We start from the raw sequence: 22,409 nt of genomic DNA, 5'->3' as shown, positions 1-22,409 counted from the left end.
GTATCTACACTTAAATAATAAAGGATAAGTGGAAGTGGAAATGGAAGGGAACGGGGAATGATAATTATTACAAGGCAAAAACATCAATGAGAAGAAATGGACAGAGAGCACCAGCTAACAATGCAATCATTTTTCACATAACAAAGGAGTGAAGTGAATCTTGTTGACTAAAACAAAAGTAAATCAAAGCAAAGCAAAACTCAAAAGATCCTCCTCGTTTGATGTCAGGACTAGGAGCATAGCAGTAGGGCTCTCTGTGCCTGCGTGTGTCGTGTGTGTGAGTGTGTCTGCTCTCTCTCTCTCTCTCTCTCTCTCTCTCTCCAACAACCACACAAAGCAAAAGGGCAGTCTCCGATCCAACTTCTGCCCTCCCCTCCCCTCCTCTCCCCTCCCATCAAGTAAGTTCATTTCGCTCTCTCTCTCTCTCTCTCTCTCTCTCTCTGCGCTTAGCTGTACTCGTTCTCGTTCTTGGGGGCATAGATAAGAGGGATGTGTCGATCTAACGTTTGTGTTTTTCCTTCCTCAATGGCGGTTGATTGGTAGGTGTTGGGTGATGGGAGAGAGAATCCAGTCTGGGAGTTTCTTCCAGTATCCGCCCTCTGGCCTCCATGCCTCTCCTCACCGCTCCTCTCCCCTTCCTCCCGATCGAGAAAGGTCTCTTCTTTACCATCCCCTTTTTTTTTTGGGTTATTGTCAATTTCTTCTCTGCTACTCTCTCTGTGATGCTTATTTCCGACGGTTTTGTTTCCTAACTTTAAGGTTCCCCTTCTACGAATGCCAGTTTTCGTTTTGTGATTGTTATTATTGGTGGCCAGAGTGATTCTGCATTGCCTTGTTGAAAGAATTGATAGTGTTAGCCTCCCCGCATGGCTTTTGCTTTTATTTAACCTTCGAATTTTCCTAGTTTCGCTTTGCCCTTAAATGTGCGAAAGCTTTTTTCGGGTTATCTTTCAAATATCCAATTTGGCATCCTTCGCAGAGATTACTAGCTATCCCTTGAATTGATGGTATTTACCTCACTCCTCTAGTAACCATTGCACTTCGTCTTCTCGTTGGTTCTTGTCCTGTTGCCCGAATAATAGTTCAGTGGCTTCTCCATGTTGTTATGTGGTAGCAAATAAAGATCGTTTTATCTTTTGCAGATACGTGGCTGAACTATTGGCTGAGAGGCAGAAGTTTGGACCTTTTATGCAAGTTCTTCCACATTGTAGCCGGCTCCTTAGTCAAGGTCCTGTTCATTTTATTTCTCATATCCGCTTCTCTGTCTTCTAGGAGTCCTTTCATATGTGTTGGTTCGTGTCCATACTTATCTCGATTGACAACCTCTTGGCAAAGACGGGTCCATATTATCCCTTGTTTGAGTGCGTATTATTACGATCTTCCGCCTATGGCATGTTAGCAGCAAGCTGCATGTGGTCCTTTATTTACTGATGAATGTAAGTCTCAAATTATAAGAAGCTGCTTAAATTCTTCTCAGCAAATTTAGGAGTTGTTGATCATGTAAGTCTCAAATACGTTCGTGGCCCTATGTGTATTGCTTCCCTTTTATTTTTCATTTATCCTGCCTTTTGGTTTCTGCAGAAATTAGACGTGTATCAGCTTATAGCACAAGTTTTCTGGATCATGAGAGACTTGACCTTGAGAGCCCACATAGGCCATTTAATCCACAGTTAAATGGGAGGCCCTTTGATTTGGACAGGTGGTCTGTCATGCAGATGGAGGTAATACCTTGGTCACTCCGTGGGAATGATGATGTGTGTAGCTGCTATTCCATTGGAGCTGCAGATTCTGTGATTTTGGGCATGCTGCCATTTGTATTGCTGTTGATCCGTATTCAGCTGTTATGGGGCTGATTCGCAGTTTGCACGTCTTTGTGATATGAATACATTTCTTCTGTTACCTGGAAATCTTCTCTTAATTTGATATCCCATTTGAATTATTTCTGTACTGTAAGGTACAGTCTTCTTAGAAGAGTGTATGAATGTTTCGCTTTAAGCCTTGGCTACTAAAATGAGCTGACCAATCAGAGATTTCATTTGTTATACTAAGAGAAAGAAGCCGAATAATTCTTGCTTAGGCTGCTGAGTCCACATTAGCTTGGTCAAGAAGAAACGGTTTATTGCTACTTCCAGTTTGAGCTTACTAAAGCTAAGCCTCTTGCATCAGGAAAATGGGCATCTCCAGAAAGCGGGTATCTTTCAATCTTCTTCAGCCAGTTGGCCAGGAGCTGTCGGTGTACCAACCACTCCTGTAGTGAAGAAAGTCATCAGGCTTGATGTTCCTGTCGACAAATATCCAAGTGTATGTTCATATAGTTCTACCCAATCTCAAAATACTTGTGGTTTCTGGTTACATTTTAAGTAGCGGTTCTAACTCTAAATTTAGCAGTATAATTTTGTTGGAAGAATCCTTGGACCACGTGGAAACTCCCTTAAAAGGGTCGAAGCCATGACACAATGTAGAGTGTACATAAGAGGCAAGGGCTCGGTGAAAGATTCCGTAAAGGTATTCAACTCCTACTTTCTTAACAACAATGTGACGTTGTGGTCTAGTTAGCGCATATTAAATAAGGTCTGTCGTAATTTTTCCATCATTGACACCCAACAACACCAAACACGCCGCCCCCCCTGCCCCCCCAAAAAAAGAAAATATATATATATATATATATATATAGAGAGAGAGAGAGAGAGAGAGAGAGAGAGAGAGAGAGAGAGAGAAGGTTATCCCCTGGAGATAATGGAAAAACCAAATTCTTGTCATTGGGTTGAAGTTGGCTGCCCGACACCAAGTCCAAATCGCCTTCCTCTCCACCAGTGAACTTTGCATCGGACGAATATTGCCTTTTTACTTTTTCATGGTTCCTATCTGAATCATTTGATATTACTGAAATTTTCTTAAATAGACTTTATAAATGCAACAACCTTAGGGCAGGTTGGAAGTCATGAGTTTTTCTTTTCAGTCTTGTTTCTTTTATTTCTGTCTCTTCTTCTTTTTAGCCCGATATTTCTCTCTCATTTGACTTCATCCTTTCTTATCATATGTCTTTCGGGAATTCATGTTTAGTATCTCAAATTTTAGGTTGGAAGTCAGAGGTTTTTTTTTTCAGTCTCACTTCTTTTATTTCTGTCTCTCCTTTTCTTTGGCCAGATATTTTTGCCTCATTTGACTTCATCCTTTCGTATCAGATGTTTATTTTGGGAATCCTTGTTTAGTATGCCAATTTGACAGTTGTGTTTGGGGCTTTCTAGCCTATAATTCCTTGCCGTGGATAAACAAGGTCAAATAAGCACCTTTACTGTCAAATTGCCTGTGAGTTCATTTATGGTAGTAAAATTCTTGGGTTGGGTCTTACTGAAGAATGTATTTCAGTTTGGTTGGTATGCAGCATGGTTCCCCAGATTTGCTTGCCAAGTATTGAAACATCGTTCTTTATCTCGCTTTTAAAAGATAGTGAATTGCTTGTACTTTGTTTTAGAAACTGAAAAATTTGGGATATAATTGTTATTCTATTGTTAAATCTAACTAGTGTTGGCATGGACTTGGCGGTAAACGGTAATCTATTCTTCTAGAATACTGAGTACATTGCTTCTTAATTAGCATGCGTGTTTGACGGTGCTTTTCTTACACCTTTTTAGGAAGAAAAGTTAAAGGATAAGCCTGGATATGAGCATCTAAATGAACCTCTACACATTCTAGTGGAAGCTGAATTTCCGGAGGATATCATAAATTCCCGGTTGGAACATGCAGTGGCTATACTAGAGAACCTTCTGAAGCCAGTGGTAAGACAAGTAAACACTCCCGTTCTCCCTTGATTTTCCGCCAATTGCTCTAATAACCTCTCTCTCTCTCTCTCTCTCTCTCTCTCTCTATAGCAGGATGAATGCTTGGATCACTACAAGAAACAACAGCTAAGGGAATTGGCTATGCTCAATGGTACGCTAAGGGAAGAAAGTCCAAGTATGAGCCCTAGCATGAGTCCGAGCATGTCACCCTTTAACAGCACAGGAATGAAAAGGGCAAAGACAGGAAGATAACTGTATATGTTCTGGAATTATCGTCTACGAGACAGATGTGATTGACAGATCATCCATGAAAGGCGACTGCAGTTTTGAATGGCATCTTTAGGAACAGAATCTTGGGAAGCCAGTGTCTGAGTTTAACGGAAAACCACGACTGAAAATTGGGTTGGTTAGCATCAGGGATCGGCATCAGCTACATGAGCTTTGATCGATGTCCCTGTGGTCCGTGTGATTAATACCTTATCCATTTTATTCTGGAATCAATGTTGTTCCAAGGGAGACATTGCAGTTTCTCTTTTGGCTGTTAAGAGCTCTTGTACTTTGTATTTCCTAATCTCAATAATATGTAGGTAAATGTGGAATCGCAAGTCTTTCCCTCAAATTTTTTTGTTGATTATTGTACTGAACGCCCTAAATCGATAGATGCTTTTTGACTTTCAAGCACCCCTTGAATGGTGTTTTTGCTTTGGATCTAGTTGCCATTTGACTTTGGAATTGCTTCTGCATAGTCTCATGTTTAACATCGCCTTTTACAGAGTCCTTTTAAAGGCTTAAACTAGATGAATGGATTCACTGCTATGAGAGCTATGGTCAGGACATGCCTGTATCAGGACTTGCTTCCAGTTAGACGCAGGGTTGTCTTAATGCATATAACCAGCTGCCCAGGCCACAAAGATATTTCACCCAGCAATCACTTTTGGCACTTCGCACAACTCGACCTGTTTGGGCAAATTCTTGTGTGCTTGAACCGAGCAGAGACATTGTGCCCTTTCCTGACAATGGAGAAAACGACCCAGCAGTTGTACTTACCCAAAGGAAGATGGCTCGATGAACAGTGAAAAAACATGAGGTAGGGTGACTGGCACAAGGAACATATTCATGCTATTCCAGTGAGAGAATTCACCTTGGAGTCAGACCCCTTCATCTTACAACGTAGACATATAAAAAGGGAGGGAGGGATGGCACACCAGGAAGCTCAAGGATTCCCGACACATTCAATCATGTCATTATCCCTAGGAATGAAAATGGTAAGGCAGATAACCTCACCCGACAATTGAAGTTTTCCAATTTCACCACTGCATTCATTCCAATTACCCTAGGAGGACATTGGACCTCCCCCAAAAAGGAAAAACAAAAAATACTTGCACTTCCTTGAATTCATGTAATATCAACATGACAAACGATATCCCCCCTCCAAATGTTTCTTACATTTAATAATTCTCTCACCTAATGCCAACCAAAGTTAAATTCTCACAAATCTCTCTCTGAGAATATGAATACAAAAGGTACAACTTACAAACTGGAGAAAGGACAAGAATCTTGTTCGCAAAATTCCCAAGCTAAACTTGCTATAAAAGCCAAGATGGACCTGTGACAAGAAAAGAAGAAGAAAATATCATAAATATTGATGCGAAGGCACTGAATCTAAAACAGGGGGATGAACCAAGTTAGAAGACCGTTAAGCACCACTTCACATCTAAACAGCTCGTCCAATTAATGTTGCAATGGGTATTCTCAACGGCAACATCTCCCCTTTCAGAAACATTTTCACATAATAATTACACACAGTGCAGACTGCAGGTTATGCAAGAGATACAGCTACAGTTAACTTCAGATGTGCATGACATCAACCATCCGAAACAATTGCCTGGTCCTTTGCTATATTCAAATACAGCCTTCATAATTCAGAAGAGCAGAGCATTCTACTCCACAGAGTTGGGAAGAGAGATGCTGCGAGTGACTACACCCCAGTTGTTGGTTGTTCCCGCGGGGGGGGGGGAGGGAGGAGGTGTTTGTGGGGAAGAGAAGGGAAGCTCTTCCATCTCATTACAGACTGCCTAACATTTGAACGCTAACGTGATGGTTGCCGTAGACCTGTTGGCAGTTGGCACTACAAAGGTATGAAAGGATCAGTTCAGCCACGCAACAAACCCTACCATCGCCAACAGGCCCTCCAAAAGTTCATGGAAAAGGAGCCCAAAAACAGTAGATTGCAACCCCGTAAGGAATATCATGAGGACACAGCTGTAACTTTGCTCATAAATAATCATATAAATACAGAAACATCTTCATCTCACCTACAAATAATGAATAGTCTGCAGGGAAAATTCAATCTCGTAGACCAAGTTCGACCTCGAGCTCATCATCCTCTTCGAACAACTTGAGAAGCCGTGCATATTGCTCAGCTCGCTTCTTCTTTTGCCATAACTTGTATAGGACGAAAGAAAAAAGAGCCACGGCCACGATCACGACCAATACCACCAGCACCATAGAACCCGCGTTGCCACTGGACTTATCATGAATCTCAGATTTCGTGCCGTTCTTAGAGTTTGAAGAGTCATCAGAAGAGCCTGAAAAGACGGTAGAGATAGTGGTTATGACGAACGATTTGATTTGACGGAGGGAGGCAGATAAAGCAGATGAACAGGGTGCAAAGGAGGATGACTTGGCTTTGAAGAGTGTATAAATGGAGGCCGGGGTGATCTGAACAATGCAAAATGGGCGCAAGACAACCGCAGTAATGATCAGACAAACATGGGAGGCGACTTGCTAAAGATGGACGCTAGCCCGACATCCACAATCAAGAGACGTTCAGGTAAACTGAGTGTAGATCCAATTGACGCTCCAAATCAGTAAGAGGACGGGGTTAACCAGTGGTGGGCTAAGGCTAATATATATCCAAGTAGAATTTGGGAGCCGCGACGAATTGAGGACAAAGGGGATCGCCAACATCAATGGAGACAAATTGAGGACCTCACTAGGCAGGCAAGCGGAACTAGGGACGCTGTCGAACTAATTCGAGCACGAGCAGATCAAATCGAAGTGCAAGCACGGAAAGGGGGATCAGTCGTAACCACAGCTGGGCTCGGAGAAGCGAATACGACCAAGACCTACGGGATCACTCGGAAAGCACAACCGCTGGCAAAGACGCGACCAATCGGCAAGCGAACGAGCGAAGAGGAATCCAGTAAAATGGATTTGAACGCAGGAATTCAGAGGGAAACGAAGAGAGAGAGGGCGAACCACCTACCTGGGGAAAGTCGAAGGAGAATCGAGGCCAACAACACGGGGAGAAAGCGAGGCGATCCGAGCAGGGGCATCTCTCTCGTGGATGGCTCTCCACCTCTGTGAATATGTGGGCAACGTATTGGTGTCGGGAGAGAGAGACGTGTAGTTCGATGTTCTTCTCCCGCAACCGCCTTCTAGAGAACGAAATTCCAACCAATTTTGGGCTTTTCTTTTATCTTATTTTATTTTGGAATTGTTGTTTATTTTAGAAATAATTGCACTAGAATAATTTGAAAGTTCGATTTGCCACCGACAAATCGAATTCTAAAATTTTCAAAAAAATGTAATCAAATCTTTAAACTTATTAAATCGATTCGGATAAATTATACTTCCGTAATAAATTTTAAGGTCTGATAATATTTATCGAAAATTTTAAAATAAAATCATATTTTTTGTGACAAATTTTATAATTTTCAATGCACTCAATCCTTTATTTTTTTTAAATTTTTCCTTAGTTTCCATCGAGTTGCGGTCAGATGGGACAATACCCAACTCAATCATATTACCAGACAACCATGTTATGTCGAGTCGATGACCCTTCATACCTCTTTTTGCTTATAAACAGTCCGTCGCCTTCCCATCCAAAGTCAAAAAAATTCCAATTTGGCGAGCACCCTCCTCTTCTTTCCCTTTCTAATCTCCGCCGGAACAAAACGAAAGCCTGCGTTTCTCGACAATTTCTCACCTCTCCTCTCCTTCCACTTCTCACAAGAGAAACAAAGGAACATGAATTGCTTTTGACGGAGGATGATTCCCAGCATTTGAATGCCGCAATAGGATTCAAGTTCCCTACACTCATTCATACAAACAACGACCCAAGATGACAATGCACAAAGCCAGTGCCCCCACTGCCACAGACCACAATCACCCATCTCCCACTAATAATGGTCACAAGGAAATAGCGAGCCATCCCTGTCACGATGACAGGATCGACACAGCCGTCCTACCATCCTCACTCAAGCTAACAGCATCTTTATTAAAACCTGAAAAGCACACATTTCACTACATTTTGGTATTAAGCAGCGGTCCACAACACCCCCAAAAATAAACAATACAAGCTCAATATCCCTAACAGAAATCCACAAGGATACGTTAAATAAGTATGTCACTCGAATGACAAATTGCTATTACTTAAGTTTTGTTCAAACTGCAAGTACAGTCTCTACCCAAGTCAATCAAAACTTAAAAGCAGAGGAAAAAAACAGACAGCAAAAAAGTGTAGATCATTGGGGCCCCCTTTCCCACATCATTTGAAGCACTTGGCATCCAACAGGGCCTCTCCCTCAAAAGGCTCCTGATCCTCAATCATCTGGTTAACGCGCTCCTTCTGCGCCTCGTCTGAGAGGTCGACCTTCGTCCACTCGTAGAGCTCCATGTCATAACACTCATCCATCACAAACTTCGGGATCTCTTGCCCACGGAAAAGCCACAGACCCTTCACCTTGAAAGGTGGCTCCGATCCAATCACCAGCATCTTTCCAAATGCATACTTGCGAGCAAGATCCATACGTTGCAGAAATCCGCCTACTTTGTTCAGGGTGACGAAAGAAACCGTATTCTCATCATTGTACTTGTAATTGCAGAACCATAGAGAGTACCCCTCAGGATCATACATGTCCCAGAATCCTGCATCGGGAAAATAGCACAAATGAAGGGAACCATAATGCTTCAAAAGAACGCCTTCAGGGAATAAGTAGACATAAATTCTTGTTCACATGTCGAATGGACAAGATAAAAATCAAGATATAAATGACATGATACCTTTAATTGCAACTTCACGGAAGTTGGTCTTGGTATTAGAATAGAGTCTCTTCCAATCATCCAAAATCATCTTACTCGGAGGCAGGAGATCTAGAGGATTCTTTGGCTTCGGCTTGGGTGCCTCTTCCTCCTCAGCAGCTTCTGCTTTGGGCTCTTTTGGAGCTTCCTTCTTCTTTGGCTCTTCCTTGTGCTTTGGTTTAGCTGCCTCTTTTGGCTGGGCAGGCTTCTTTGCAGCTTGGACTGGCGGAACAGACTCAGTTTGCTTCACCTCTCCCAATACCTTTTTGAAATTTGGCTGATTGACCATGGTCCAGAAGTACCTCTCTACATGAGGGAACTCTGAGGTAAAGCTCTTGGGCATAAGATGGGTGAATCCCATGACCAAGTTGCATGTCACTATAATGTCAGCCAATGTCACGGAGTGCCCAACCAAGTAGGTATTGGACGATAGATGCACATTCAAAGCACCTAATGCCCTCTTCAAGGCAGCAATTGCAGCTTCCTCAGCCTTCATGCAGAATTTTATAATTAGCATCATGATTAGCACGGAGTGTAATGAAATAAAAAGCTAGAATACCATTACAAAAAGTACATAAGGAGTATTCCCATGTAGAAGTAGCCACCATCACATAACAAAGCAGCATGCTTTCATAAATGGCACCCTTTAGGCAGCTATTTAGTTAGATACTTGAGTTACCTCTAGAGAAGAAACTAACAATTTGTCTTTACTAAAAAAACAGATTGCTGAAACTCGCTTAATCACGCCATAGTAGAGAATAAAATGCGCAGTCGATCAAAAGCTTTCCTTCCAAACAGATGGGATACGATCTTCCATGATACAGTAATGTGACATGGATTTCTCCTGTGAAGAAAATGATCCTACTGTACTGGAAAATACTTCATCGTGTGTTGAGATAAAAAATGACAAGTCCAAAAAAATGTTGAAACACTACACTTGACATCAACAGGGCAACTAACCGGAGGAAGGTACACTGCCCGTCCCATTCTTGGTCGAAACCAATTAATAAGGTTGGCATCAATTTCCAAAGATGAGAAATCAATCCATTGTTCGATATGAGCCTGCCAATGAGAAGTCACCAATATATGAGAAAAACACAGCCAATTTCTCAACATAAAATAAAGTAGAAGTACAAAGTAAGGGCATCAACTAAGTAAGTGAAACTCATAAAGTGTCTTACATAGTCTATCAAAGAAGATCCGTACAAGGGATTGTCCGCCTTCAACCGACACACTGCGTTGAAGAGAATCAAATAATCATATGTTGTGAAAGTGAGCACCGCCCACAAGCTAATGAAATAACAAGGAAAGAAAAAGATACCATATCGTGCAATAGCATTGCTCTCAAAGACGGGGCCATCAGGTGTTTCCAACACAGGGATCTAGAGAAGAAAGAAATCTTCAGCAACAACATAAAGTCCAAATTGGCACAAGACCATCTTACACCTAAACTAAACAAGATGACAAAAATCCCATCTAGTCACACTTTCTTCCTGCAGTTCAAATGTAACTGTTGGCTCACCTGATATATAATAGCTGTCTTGCTAAGCAAGAGAGGGAAAAAAGGAATGCCGAACCATCAAGGACTTTAATGGATTTCACGTTGGATTATGCTAACTAGTCTTTCATCAAAAAATTAACATAATGGCTTCTAAATACCTTTCCAATAGGGTTCATCTTGATAAACTCGGGAGTTTTATTTGAAACACCCATCTCAAAATTCGGCGCCAATTCAACTGTCACACCAGTGTATTCTGCTGTGATGAGTGCCTTGTAGACATTTTTGTTTCTTGAGGCGTGCAGAACCTGCAATGTGGATCAAGTAGCTGAGTGAGTTATGAACAGGGACAGACCTATACCGAAGTTAAATGGGGCTCTTGCGCCCACTCACTTGTCGAAAACTCAAAAATGGTTGATAACTTGTTAATTACTTTGGCTTTAAGGAATAAGTTTTGCCCCATTAAACTTCTAAAAGAATATACAGATAAGTCAATATCGAGAATTTTCATTCCAGTTTGTCCCCGCAAATTGATAAAACTTAGGAAACATTTTAAAACCATAAATTATAGGCACACAAAACAAGGTAGCTTTAATATTAACAATCGAAAACAACAACACTATTTTAACTAATTGCTAATCTTGATCAAATTTTTATCCCACAAAGAAAAATGTCTACAGAGTCCCTCGTGATGAATGCATCATAGTAGCAGTATCATTCAATTATATACGATCTAACAATAAATCTAATGAATTACTCAGGTAGCAGACCAATCACGATGGTCGCACATGCATAGGATTGCTCAGGCGACAAATTTACAGAGACAAATACACACGAGGTTGAGTTGGAATTCGAAAGCATAAGACATCTAAAGGGGACGTTCCGAACAGATCAGGGCCACTCCAAGGCTCGCCACTAACCACATCAATTCTATCTCATTCCCAGAAAAGAAAAAGAGACAACAAAAAGGAAGAAGCAAAATCGGATAGAAAGCAACAGTCAGAATATCGTCCATACGACACAATACCCGTGACGCTTTCCTAGAGACTAAAAAATGTACGGATGCATGTATAATGTGAGAAATACAACGCATTCGTATTCGAACTAACCAGAGCCATCGCCTCGCGGAAGATCTAGCGACTCTGCTTTCAGATCTGAATCAAGAAAAAAGATCAGAAACGAGTGAATTAGCGAACTCAAAATAGCAATCGGCGACGCAATGAAACGGGAAACAGAGAGAAACCAGATTGAGAACAATTGGCAGAGAAGCAAGCATGAGAGTGTGATTCAGACGTGCCCATAGAATCGAAGAGGCTCTATACGCAGTGGAGAGAGAGGGAGAGAGAGAGAGAGAGGCGATACCTGAGGATGGGAGAGCTCCTACAGCAGAGAGAAGCCCGAGCAGGGAGACTGGGAGAGAGAGTGCGCGATGAGCCAAGCTTACGTTTTAGGGTTTTGGAGGCTGAGATAAAAATATACCACAGCATATGCGGGTTCTTTTCGGGTCGGGCCACTCATTTAAATGGATAGTTGGTCGATTTGGGCTGGGCCCGAATCCGAAGAGATTTGCGAAGCAAATGCTGCACTTATAAAAATGCTGTGCAAATTGAAATAATGCTCATTCCTTTAAAGGGTCGCTCGGATTTGACATATCACTTTAGGCTGTATTTGATTGCTCGAATTTCTAGTCAGGACAAAACTTAATAAAATAAGATAAGAAATCCTAAGATCTTGTCATATCCTTTCTACTATTTGGTAAATTGCAGATTGAAAGTCGGATAAACATAAGTAAGACGCAACTAAAATCAACTCTATTTCTCCGAAATATGAGGATGCTTTAGAAATAATTCTGTGATGAGTTCTGATAAGTGAGTTATTATTGAGCAAAGGTTTATGCCATTTAAATTCAGGCATAACATCAACGAAGTAGACCTTGTAGAATCGGGGGTATTGATTTGAAGTCAAATCCTTTGAAAATGACCCGCCGGCCTTGCTTGCTGTCTTGTCAAGGAAGTAAACAAGTACTAAATAATCTAATTACTCAACATCTTTCCACAAATTGAAGATGCACTTGTGCAAGTCGTCCAAGAGAGCTACCTTGAAAGTCCTCAAGTTCTTTATAATATGTGAAGACCTCTTTCAAATGTTAAAAAAGTTTAAGCCGTTAAAGAACGAGGGACGCGATCTTACATCACGCAAAATAATCCATTAAAAAATAAGATCATGGAAATATCCGGCTTTACGGCCAGAGACCCCAACCTGGCTCTACCGGAGGAGCGACCACACTTGATGGCCGCCGCCTCGGGGGAGGTGGCCTCTCTCTAGAGAGGTGGCTCGGCGCAGCAAAGAGGTAGCCCAATGCGGAGGAGGGTGATAGTTGTGGGAAAATCTATGTTCTCCTCGTTTCTGTTTTCTTGAGAAATCTTATATTGATCTATCCAACCGCCTCCATAGGATATTTTGATCCTGGTTATATCGTCTTTATCCTATCTTGAATAAGTACCAAACGTATGATACGATAAAACATATCCTATTCTAGTTTATATCCCGACGACCAAGCACCGCCTTAGCAATTTTAAAACGAACTTTAGCATTGCTTGCAAAGGAATGCCTTTTCTCATCTCATTGCGTAATTGAAATTATTTCAAAGTGCGATTTGACTTAATATCTTTTTCTGCCCCATAAAAATCCAATCTAATGATATTTCAATTTCAAACTTTTATTGGAAGACAAAAAAGTAAGTATCTCCAAATTTCACCCATTATCCCACTTCTATCGACCATTTCACAATTTAACTTTGCTAGAGAATTGTCATTAGTTTCAAAACTATATTGAATTCTTATTATAAAAAAAAAAATCCGAAGTGTCTTTATTTTCTCAAATAAGACCTCAAGCAAACCTTATTTTAATTAATTGCTTGTGGTACCCTTACTTTCTCAAATAAGAACCCGAGTAGACTTAATTTTGAATAATAGCTTAAAGTGGACCTAATTTCGAATAATGGCTTAAAGTGGCCATGTCAGCTTACCTCACCAACTAATCAAGGGTAATTTTATCCTTTATTTTTTTAATTTTTATTTTTGCTTCTGCTCTTTCTTTTTGCCTTCTTCTGTTTTTTTCTTTCCTTTTCGCGGCGGCTGTCTCAAGCGATGGCCGGCCACCGATGATGCCTAGAAAGGCCCGGGTGAGGTTGCCCTAAAAAGCCATAGGTGATGGCCGACATTGCATAGGTTAAAAAATTCAAAAAAAAAAAACTCAAAAAAGATAAAAAGAAAAAGATAAAACTTAAAAAAAACACACACACACACACAAAAGTAAAAACCCAAGCAATAGGGTTGGCCCTCCGCTTGTGGCCATCATCCAATAACTAGTGGGGCGGCGACGAAGATAAAGGATTCAAAACAACAAAAAATCTAAGCGGGAGGGTTGGCCTCCGTTGGAGCATTGCGATGGCCGGCGGGGTAGCTGGTGCCTCGACGAGGGTTCGTCGCCACCCACCGACAATTGGGGGGGGGGCGGCCACAAGCGGAGGTCAAAATAGGTATCCGACCGATGAGGTCATGCCCTTATTTGAAATAACCATGGCCACTTTATGCCTTTCATTTGAAAAAACGATAGCACTTTAAACCCTTATTTATAGTTTTCCCAAGTTAAAAACATCCTAATCTTAAAAGCATTTGTGGCCATTATCTCTCTCTAAAAAAAAAAGGATAAATGCACTAGAAATCTTAAATCTTATCACAAAAGTGCAGTCCAGTCATTGAACTTTTAAAAAGTGCAATCATATCCTAAAAGTTATCAAATTGAATAATATTAACATGACATTTTTAATTATATTCTCTTAAACCAAAACGGCATCATTTTGATCAAAATCTTATTTTGATTTAAAAAATAAGCTAAATAAAAAAACGAAAGGAGAAAAAAAAAAAAAGTAGGTGGAGATGGTGTGACGGAGGTTGACCCACCATCGCCAGGCTTTTCTAGCGACATCAGATGAGGGCTTGGTTTATGTTTTTTCTTTTCTCTTTTGTGTTTTTTTAAATATAGCTTAATTTAGTTTAAATAAAATTGGATCAAAATGGCATCATTTTAGCATTATATTTCATGTTTTAACTACGTCAATGCGCATAAGACACATAAATAAAAAATAAAAAGAGCATGTCAATATTGTTCATCACCTATATTTGATGGAGTTAACGAAAAGACTAAATTGCACTTTTTAAAAATTTCAAATTTCAATTACACTTTTGTAATTTTAAGACTTCTAATTCATTTATTCGAAAAAATAATAATAAAGACACCACTGATCATTTCGTTTTCTTTTTGTGCATATTTACCCAATTCTATTATCGCACTTTCGCTCGATTGTCCTATCAAATGCTATGTTTATTATTTACTTTCAGATATGAGCTAGTTTACAAGAGGATAGATCCGATTCCCACTTCAAAAAATTGGGAATAGGCCTTGACTAGCTCGGTTCCCTATTCTATACCTTGAACCGGCTGCTTTTACTTGGAAAGTTGGAACTCGTAATGTGCAAGGTTGATTTTAATGTCGAGCCTGGAATCAAACCGGTTTGAAACCGTTTACCCATAAACTCGAGTAAGTTATTTTAATCATAAAATATTTGTTGGAATTGAACATGTTTGACACAGCATGTTTGTGCATAACAAAATGAAAGCAGAAAAGGATAAAGATAAAAAAGAAACACCGTCAACTCAAACGTATGTAGGATTGGTTCTCGATTATAAAGCGAGAAAACGACCCTTATAGGTTGGGTTTCAGGTTTAGAATCTACTCATCCTGCCGATTACTCCTAATTATTTCTTTTTAAAATAAGGTTTGAATTGGTCGTCTTTTTAATGTAATTGAAAATAGTCTTCTTACGTCTTTTCATTTAATTTTAAGTATCTTGCCTTCATTGCTAAAATTACGATAAACCGTGCCACTAGGCTCAACACTACCTTTTGTTCTAGTTCCTCTCTCGAGCAACAACGGGGAGAGGGTGACACGAATACAGTTATATTGCTGCTTTTATCTTTCCCACTATTTGATATATGTATGTTGTCACAATATTACGTGGAAGCTAATTAGACCTCGTAGTTAAATCAACTCAAAATTATCAGAAAAATTAACGAGTAGCAATAAGTATGTCAGAGATTTACGTGATTCGATCTGAGCCCACTTGAAGAGCGCCGGTAATAAATAATCTACTAAGAAAGCCGTCCAGTATTATCTCACAATCTCTCACGAAGAACTCACTCACTCAAAAAATTCATAGAAAAAAAAATCGATATTCTTCTTGTTTTGCTGTACTGCATCTAATACGCGTGCATGTATATAAAACTATGATTTAAACCCTAATCGCCACAAATTACGATAATCGACATGTCTAGATCAACCGACCGCAACACTCGAACCGGTCTTGCTACGGAGTTACACACTTTGGCGCCACAAAAGCGTTTCCGTGTTGAAATGAATGAATGAATGAGGAGTACGAAGCTAGTCCAAACAAGCATTGCGACTTTCCACTTATCTCCGATGGAATGATTCAACGGAAGGGCCAACTATAAATACATTAAACACACGTATATATATATGGATTATATATTAGGGAATAAATTAAAGCAGTCACATGGAAAGGACCTTCGTTGCACATTCCATCTTTACTTTGCCTATTATTATTATTATTATTATTATTATTATTATTATTATTAATGTTCCAACCCTGCTTGCCAAAATTCACATCTTCTTCTTGGATCTATAACAATCAGATTTGCAACTTTGAATCGCAAAGAAGACGAATACAACACAGTTTAGAGAGAGCTCGAGACATCAAAAGCTAAGAACAGCCATGGCAGCCAAGCTCAACCCCATCCCTCTCCTCACTCGTCTCAAAATGGGCAACTTTCACCCTCTCCCTCAGCTCTTTGTGTTGTTATTTCTTGCTGCATTTAATCCCGAGGAGCGAAACCAAATGTCTTCCCCTGCTTCGCCGTCTGCTTATCTTGCTTGTCCATTCTTGAGTGACTCAATATGCAGTCCTCCTTTAGTTTATCAGATGTGGTCCGCTCACCCGTTAACTTGCCTTCTGTTTGCTCCGTGTGGTACGACATGGTCCCAGGATCGCGTTGCCACCATTGACAAGATGCCGGTGTTGGTAAAATAAGGTCAAATGGGATGAACAAAGGAATCAGACTCTGACACGCGATAGCACTTTCTTTAAGGAATTATTTACCCCACAACGTTGCTAATGGTTTCCGGCAAAAATCCTCCATGATACAACAGAGTATCATGCGATAATATTAGATATCAATTCTAATATTTCTCCGAGAACTCTCTAGGAAACAATTGAAAACGAATGATGTATTTCTCTTGTTCGGAAAAGACGAAAATTGAAATTAGAAGTTATGAACAATGAGCAGAATAGTTGAATATATAATGAGAAAAGAACACACATTTTCGCATTCGAAAAGGTGTTACTTCTCACATTCCTTTTCATTGTTCGAAAACAGTTTTTTTTATTTTTAAAATTGCAACTCTTCGTGTCTAATAACGGATAATTCAGACATAGCTCTTCATGTTCGAAACTGTACATCTAATCACACCTTTTTATGTCTGAATTGGTAGTTATTTTCGAATATATACGAACATTCCAAAGGTTATAAGAGTGTCAATTTGGTGGTTATGTCCGAACACACATAAACCTTCGAAAAGATGCAAGAGTATCTTATGTCCATGAACAACAGCACTGTTCTAACGAGTCACGAAAATTATTTTTATAATAATAATTTCGAAATAAAAAATAAAATATAATTATTGAATAGAGCCAATTCCGAACCGCGACCGTACAAGCGCCCCAAGTGCTAAGTGCGTCTAATAATCGCGCAATCACATGTGCACCCGCACGCGGGTATAATGGGGTGTAGCCCACTTGCCTATATCTTTCTTTGAAAGACAATGTTAGTCTTCTAATTAATAAAATGAATTGCTATCTTCCTTTCATCCTATGTGGGATGCAAAAAAAGCAATATTTTGTTTGTTTTTCAAACAAACTTCAACAATCCCCCACTTTCTTTGTAAAATAAAATTACAAAATAATTAATTTACGTTGCAATTTTTTTTTGGCCGAATTTTTTGGTATTATTCATCAAAAGCTACGGACAATGACATGCCCACCGTGATTAGACTAAGATTAGAACCTCAATCACGACGAATTGTGATAATTTACATTCCTAGGTTAATCGATTACACTATTCTAACCTATATTACTACAGGGATCTACCTGTCGGTGCCCCAAAAAGCATTTGCATGTTGAAATGGATGAACGACACCTACCAATTATGTCCAATGAAAGAAGAGCAAAGGACCGAAGGGGCCTCCTCCCATTAAGCATATGACCTTATTACATGCGCCCAAGATGGACCAATTAAATTATAAAAGATGTTTGGTGTCAGGATCCAATGAGTAAAGTTTCTTTGGCGGGCAGTTGTATTACGACGAGAGTGCTAATCATGCTTCTGTTTTTAATCCCATACTCTCGATTAAATAAATGTCAAGTGGTTGGTTCCGCCCTACGTCAAACATCAATAATTAAGCCATCGAATCCTTCTGGGATCTTGCTCGGGCCCTTATTTTCCCAACACGGGATTATGAAAAAACCGATTTCTTTCCCACGTGGAAAGACTAATATGTCAGGTATCTCGTCATAAGATAGAAGATTAAGTGATTTTCTATTCTCATAAATATAAAATTTTGTAGGACTAACGTCCGTCATTCCAAGCATGATTTAACATGTAAATACTTTAGCATTCCGGTTCGCGTGCGTTTGGGTTTTAGCCTGGGATTGAAGCATGCAGATATACAATGCGAATCTCGTTTGAAATTCTAAGGGATTATAGTAACGTACTGTTCTGAGAATCAAAACCGTTGGATGAATGAGTTATTCAAATATATGAATGTCCTAACAATGAATCAAAAGCAGAAGGGTAAAAGCAGAAATGATTAGAAAAGAGAAGATGTGTGGTCTTGGCCAAAGCCCTCAAGTCCAACCATGGAAAAGTCAAGTCAAATTTGCCTACTGTTGTCAACTGGCCCAGGGCACTCGCTAACAAAGAATAAAAAGTAAAGCAGTGTGTGGGAGAGGAAAGCAAAAGAAAGGACCTTCGTTGTTGCACATTCAAACTTTTCTTTGCTTCCTAAAATTCACATCTTCTTCTTCTTGGGATCTATAAAGATCCGCTTTATCCACTTTGAATCGCAAAGAAGACGGACACGAATCCAACACAGCTTGAGAGAGCTCGAGACAGCAAAAGCTAAGCACAGCCATGGCAGCCAACCCCAACCCCAACCCCAACCCCAACCCCATCCATCTCCTCACTCCTCACAAAATGGGCAACTTCACCCTCTCCCACAGGTCTCTCTCTCTCTCTCTCTCTCTGCCTTTTCATTTCCAAGCACAATTGCTCTGTCTCTCCCCGTGCTATTCATGCTGTTATTTCTTGCTGCTGCTAATCCTGAGGAGCGAAACCAACTGTCTTCCCCCGCTTCACCATCAGCTTATCTTGCTTTGTCCGTTCTTGAGCGATTGAATATGCAGTCCTCTCTTAGTTTATCAGAGGTGGACCGCTCGCCCCCGTGCTTCTCTCTTGATCTTAACTCGCCTTGTGTTTGCTTCGTGGTACAATAACATCGCAGGATCGTGTTGCCGCCACTGACGAGAAGCCGGTCCTACCACAATGTCCCTCAACCCCATGCCGCCCTTTACTACTCCCAGCGCACCACCCCCGGTGGCCTTCTCATTGCCGAAGCCACAGGCATTTCCAACACAGCCCAAGGGTATATTTCACTGTTTCATCTCTTTTTCTTGCTCTCCCCATTCGTGCGCACGAGTCATTTTATTTTGGACTACTGCCTTCATTAGTAGTAGTTTGATGCAACGTTGCCATCGTAATATGCTTGAAGGTATCCAGAAACGCCTGGTATTTGGACCAGAGAGCAAGTGGAAGCTTGGAAACCAATCGTGGATGCTGTTCATGATAAGGGTGGAGTTTTCTTTTGCCAGATTTGGCATGTCGGTCGTGTTTCCAGCTATAGTAAGAAAACCTCTCTGATTTCCTTATGTACTGAAGTACATGAAAAACCTGAATTTTGACTCCCAGAAACGTTCTTACACTGTGTAGTTTGTCACTTTCATTCACTGTGTTCATGTAAATGTCATGGGTGAAAGACAGATTAACAGGCATGTTGATGGGAAAACAAGCGTACTGGCATGTGATTTTTTTGCTTGAAACGGCAAGGCGGTCGATGATTGGAGCAAGATATCGTCCAGTCGGCCGTGCTCTGTGGTTTTTACCATGCATCTGCATATGCTCCTGTGCTATGGAAAAGCAAAAAAAGAACAGTAAAACGGCAATTCGAAGAGGGGAGAGATGGACGGATATATAGATAGATCGTCAGATATTTGTTTGTTAGACTATTCTCATGCATGGGGTTGAGATTGAGAACATGTAAATCCTCAGATGTGTCATGTCTGTGCTTGTGCTTTAGTGCGGAAGTCATGACAATGGATTTCAGACGAACAGCTCATTGAACAGAGAAGAGACAGACTTTGAAAGAGAAAAGTGGTCATTCGATTTCAGTGTGGTCCAAAAGAAAAAGTTGCATTGCGTTTTTCCATTTTTTGTCTTTCTCCTTGTCTTATCTCATATGAAGTTGCCTTGTCTAGCTTCTTCTCCACATGTTAAATGCGCAACTTATGAAAAGGATTGTTGCAATCACAAGGTCCTGAGCGTAGTGCTTGAACTCGTTCGCTGCAGGTTATCAGCCGAATGGTGAAGCTCCGATCTCAAGTACGGACAAGGGGGTGACCCCCGGACTCGATGGAGGGGACTGGTCCCCTCCCCGTCATCTCCGAGCCGACGAAATCCCTCACATCGTCAACGACTTCAGGCTAGCTGCCCGTAATGCGATTGAAGCCGGTGAGAGGTTCTTATCCTATACTCATTAACCCGTGATAATCGGAATATTACATATCCTTGATGTGAAGCATTAGAGTGTTTGTTTTTATATATACATATATGGCGACAGGATTTGACGGAGTGGAAATTCACGGAGCGAATGGCTACTTGATAGACCAGTTCATGAAAGACCAAGTGAACGATAGGACCGACGAGTACGGTGGGAGCCTGGAGAAGCGGTGTCGCTTCGCATTAGAAGTGGTGGAAACAGTGGTAAACGAGATCGGAGCCGACAGAGTCGGGATGAGGCTATCCCCGTTTGCCGATTACATGGAGACAGAGGATTCCAACCCGGAAGCGCTGGGACCCTACATGGCGGATGCACTCCACAAACATGGATTAGTTTACCTGCACGTGATTGAGCCGAGGATGGTCCGAATAGGGGACAAGCTAGAGACTCCACACAGCCTTCTCCCCATGAGGAAGGCCTTCAAGGGCACGTTCATCGCGGCGGGAGGGTACAGAAGAGACGAAGGGAACAAGGCCATCGAGGAAGGCTATGCAGACCTGATAGCATTCGGCCGCCTGTTCCTGGCAAACCCGGATTTGCCGAGGCGGTTCGAGCTGAATGCACCGCTCAACAAGTACGACAGGAACACCTTCTACATCCCGGATCCGGTGGTCGGGTACACCGATTACCCATTCCTGGATGTCCCTGCATGAATTCCAACATCCATCCACCGATCTGGGCTCTGTATTTGCATTGAATGAACTCGGTTGATGTACTACTTACACAACCCCCTCGTTATCGTTTGGTGTCATCCACCCATCTAATAATAAAATAAAGAAGAGGGTGTGTTTTCTTCTTTCATTTCTATCATTAAAAGGCAATTTCTTTCTTTGCCAGATTGATTAAAAACAAAAAAGTGATAGCAGATTTCGTGTAATTGCAGAAATAATCAACATTGGCAGCCAATCCCCATCCACCAAGAAATGGATGTCATCGGAGTAGATGTTAAACAATGAGTCGTTTTGTTGACTGTCTTGAAAGCAAATGAACATGAGCAACACCCATGTGGGTACACCAACATTTGTACAGCATAGTAAGAAAAAAAGGTTGTTATAAAACATTAAAAACAAAAACAAAAAAGGAGGTTCGAAATAAGTAATGGAAAACAAAAATGTAAAATGAAAATTGATGCACAAAGGTTCCCACATTGTAATTATATTGTATGAACATTAGGAAGGTGGTTAATAACAGAGACAAAACGAGTTCTTAGCATTCAAATTTGAAATTAGTAACTAGAATTCGAGTTAAGAAACTTCTTCTTCTTTTGGATTGATACTAAAAATTTCATAAAATCAAAATGGTCCCTATATTCGTTCATTTTTAAGGACTAAAATCACATATGATCTTGGTACATCCATGCCCCATTTACATCAAAATAATATTAGTGTCACCAAATTTTCCAAGTTAGTGTACTCATGCCACATTTAACTCAAACTAATTTTCGTGTAAAAATGTTTAGAGATTTTAGCAGGTTTTCGAAATTCGAGGAAGATTTTAGGGCAAAATTAGCAGATTTCCCAATCTAAGATTATGGCGATCTTGGATTTTCTCAGACACAAAAATTAGATTGGGTAAAAATGGCACTGATGTACCGATTTGGAATATTAAGTGGCACAAAAATTATTTTTGGAATGAATATGGCACGGATATATTAGCTCGGGATTTTCGAGATCCGTGATTGTTCGGGTAAGATGTGACGTGCAATTTTGAGATTTTTTTTCTAGAATTAGCCATTTATTTAATTACAAGTTGAAAGATGGGCCAAGGAAGTAAAAGACATTTGGGCCAAAGTGCTGGTCGGGTCGGGTTTAAGGTTGCCAGTTCCATGCTGGCTGGCTGGCTGGCAACCAAAACCCGAACCTTTCTTCCCTTTTTCTTTTCTGTATTTTCCTTTAAATTTTCAATGCCGTCATTAATTTCCGAAGAAATGGCAAAAAAAGAAAAAGAAAAAAGAGAAATAATAATAGAAACCACAACACAGAGAGAGAGAGAGAGAGAGAGAGAGAGAGCAGTTT

The 22,409-nt window shown here is 40.6% G+C and overlaps 5 protein-coding genes across 13 annotated transcripts in view; 2 read left to right on the top strand and 3 right to left on the bottom strand.

Moving 5' to 3' along the window:
- LOC115747247 (shaggy-related protein kinase kappa) overlaps positions 1-16,116 on the bottom strand; it is a 33,485-nt gene extending 17,369 nt beyond the window's left edge. For both annotated transcript variants that reach the window (XM_030683312.2, XM_048272059.1), the window contains exons 1-2: positions 16,112-16,116; positions 6,153-6,158 (exon numbers count right to left, since the gene is read on the bottom strand). The gene's annotated coding sequence lies outside the window, so the exon portion shown is untranslated. The remainder of the gene's footprint in view (positions 1-6,152; positions 6,159-16,111) is intronic.
- Positions 213-4,463, top strand: LOC115747253 (KH domain-containing protein At1g09660/At1g09670). Of its 6 annotated transcripts, none has more exons than XM_048272065.1 (8): positions 213-380; positions 541-654; positions 1,143-1,228; positions 1,582-1,721; positions 2,167-2,301; positions 2,389-2,505; positions 3,636-3,779; positions 3,876-4,463. In XM_048272065.1, the coding sequence occupies exons 2-8, from the start codon at positions 554-556 to the stop codon at positions 4,032-4,034; spliced, it is 882 nt and encodes a 293-aa protein (XP_048128022.1). In that variant the 5' UTR covers positions 213-380; positions 541-553; the 3' UTR covers positions 4,035-4,463. The 6 variants fall into 6 exon arrangements, with proteins under 6 accessions (XP_048128022.1, XP_048128020.1, XP_048128021.1 ...); XM_048272063.1 differs by having other exon boundaries at positions 3,873-4,463; XM_048272064.1 differs by having other exon boundaries at positions 2,386-2,505.
- On the bottom strand, positions 5,067-22,408 carry LOC115747258. 2 transcript variants are annotated; one of them, XM_030683336.2, is made up of 4 exons: positions 22,380-22,408; positions 7,051-7,177; positions 6,098-6,370; positions 5,067-5,388 (listed from the first exon to the last, which is right to left on the bottom strand). In XM_030683336.2, exons 2-3 carry the CDS (start codon positions 7,118-7,120, stop codon positions 6,129-6,131), a joined length of 312 nt encoding a protein of 103 aa, XP_030539196.1. In that variant the 5' UTR covers positions 7,121-7,177; positions 22,380-22,408; the 3' UTR covers positions 5,067-5,388; positions 6,098-6,128. The 2 variants fall into 2 exon arrangements, with proteins under 2 accessions (XP_030539196.1, XP_048128023.1); XM_048272066.1 differs by having other exon boundaries at positions 22,374-22,392.
- Positions 8,065-11,850, bottom strand: LOC115747249 (elongation factor 1-gamma). Its single transcript, XM_030683321.2, has 8 exons — positions 11,728-11,850; positions 11,475-11,519; positions 10,527-10,673; positions 10,189-10,249; positions 10,049-10,101; positions 9,828-9,929; positions 8,850-9,357; positions 8,065-8,714 (listed from the first exon to the last, which is right to left on the bottom strand). The coding sequence occupies exons 2-8, from the start codon at positions 11,481-11,483 to the stop codon at positions 8,335-8,337; spliced, it is 1,260 nt and encodes a 419-aa protein (XP_030539181.1). The 5' UTR covers positions 11,484-11,519; positions 11,728-11,850; the 3' UTR covers positions 8,065-8,334.
- LOC115747251 (putative 12-oxophytodienoate reductase 11) lies at positions 16,201-21,158 on the top strand. 2 transcript variants are annotated; one of them, XM_030683324.2, is made up of 6 exons: positions 16,201-16,251; positions 18,743-18,781; positions 19,063-19,203; positions 19,330-19,460; positions 20,184-20,345; positions 20,455-21,158. In XM_030683324.2, exons 1-6 carry the CDS (start codon positions 16,220-16,222, stop codon positions 21,045-21,047), a joined length of 1,098 nt encoding a protein of 365 aa, XP_030539184.2. In that variant the 5' UTR covers positions 16,201-16,219; the 3' UTR covers positions 21,048-21,158. The 2 variants fall into 2 exon arrangements, with proteins under 2 accessions (XP_030539184.2, XP_030539186.1); XM_030683326.2 differs by having other exon boundaries at positions 16,214-16,260; positions 18,752-18,781.
- Position 22,409: the final 1 nt, after the last annotated feature.

This window comes from Rhodamnia argentea, chromosome 11, assembly GCF_020921035.1.
Source record: "Rhodamnia argentea isolate NSW1041297 chromosome 11, ASM2092103v1, whole genome shotgun sequence".
Classification (NCBI taxonomy): Eukaryota; Viridiplantae; Streptophyta; class Magnoliopsida; order Myrtales; family Myrtaceae; genus Rhodamnia; species Rhodamnia argentea.
Note: the sequence above shows the minus strand (reverse complement) of the source record. Positions and strands in the feature narration are given on the sequence as shown.

Bases quoted from the DNA above. Each gene is read 5' to 3' on its own strand.
- LOC115747253 (XM_048272062.1), top strand. From the start codon at position 554: ATGGGAGAGAGAATCCAGTCTGGGAGTTTCTTCCAGTATCCGCCCTCT. The intron at 2,506-3,635 runs GTATTCAACTCC...ACACCTTTTTAG, and splicing joins CGGTGAAAGATTCCGTAAAG to GAAGAAAAGTTAAAGGATAA. The intron at 3,780-3,872 runs GTAAGACAAGTA...CTCTCTCTATAG, and splicing joins AGAACCTTCTGAAGCCAGTG to CAGGATGAATGCTTGGATCA.
- LOC115747258 (XM_030683336.2), bottom strand. From the start codon at position 7,120: ATGCCCCTGCTCGGATCGCCTCGCTTTCTCCCCGTGTTGTTGGCCTCG. The intron at 6,371-7,050 runs GTAGGTGGTTCG...CCGTCTTTTCAG, and splicing joins TCTCCTTCGACTTTCCCCAG to GCTCTTCTGATGACTCTTCA.
- LOC115747249 (XM_030683321.2), bottom strand. The intron at 10,250-10,526 runs GTATTTAGAAGC...TTTCTTCTCTAG, and splicing joins AGATGAACCCTATTGGAAAG to ATCCCTGTGTTGGAAACACC. The intron at 9,930-10,048 runs GTAAGACACTTT...TCTCATTGGCAG, and splicing joins GATCTTCTTTGATAGACTAT to GCTCATATCGAACAATGGAT.
- LOC115747251 (XM_030683324.2), top strand. From the start codon at position 16,220: ATGGCAGCCAAGCTCAACCCCATCCCTCTCCT. The intron at 18,782-19,062 runs GTCTCTCTCTCT...ATAACATCGCAG, and splicing joins AACTTCACCCTCTCCCACAG to GATCGTGTTGCCGCCACTGA. The intron at 20,346-20,454 runs GTGAGAGGTTCT...ATATGGCGACAG, and splicing joins CCGTAATGCGATTGAAGCCG to GATTTGACGGAGTGGAAATT.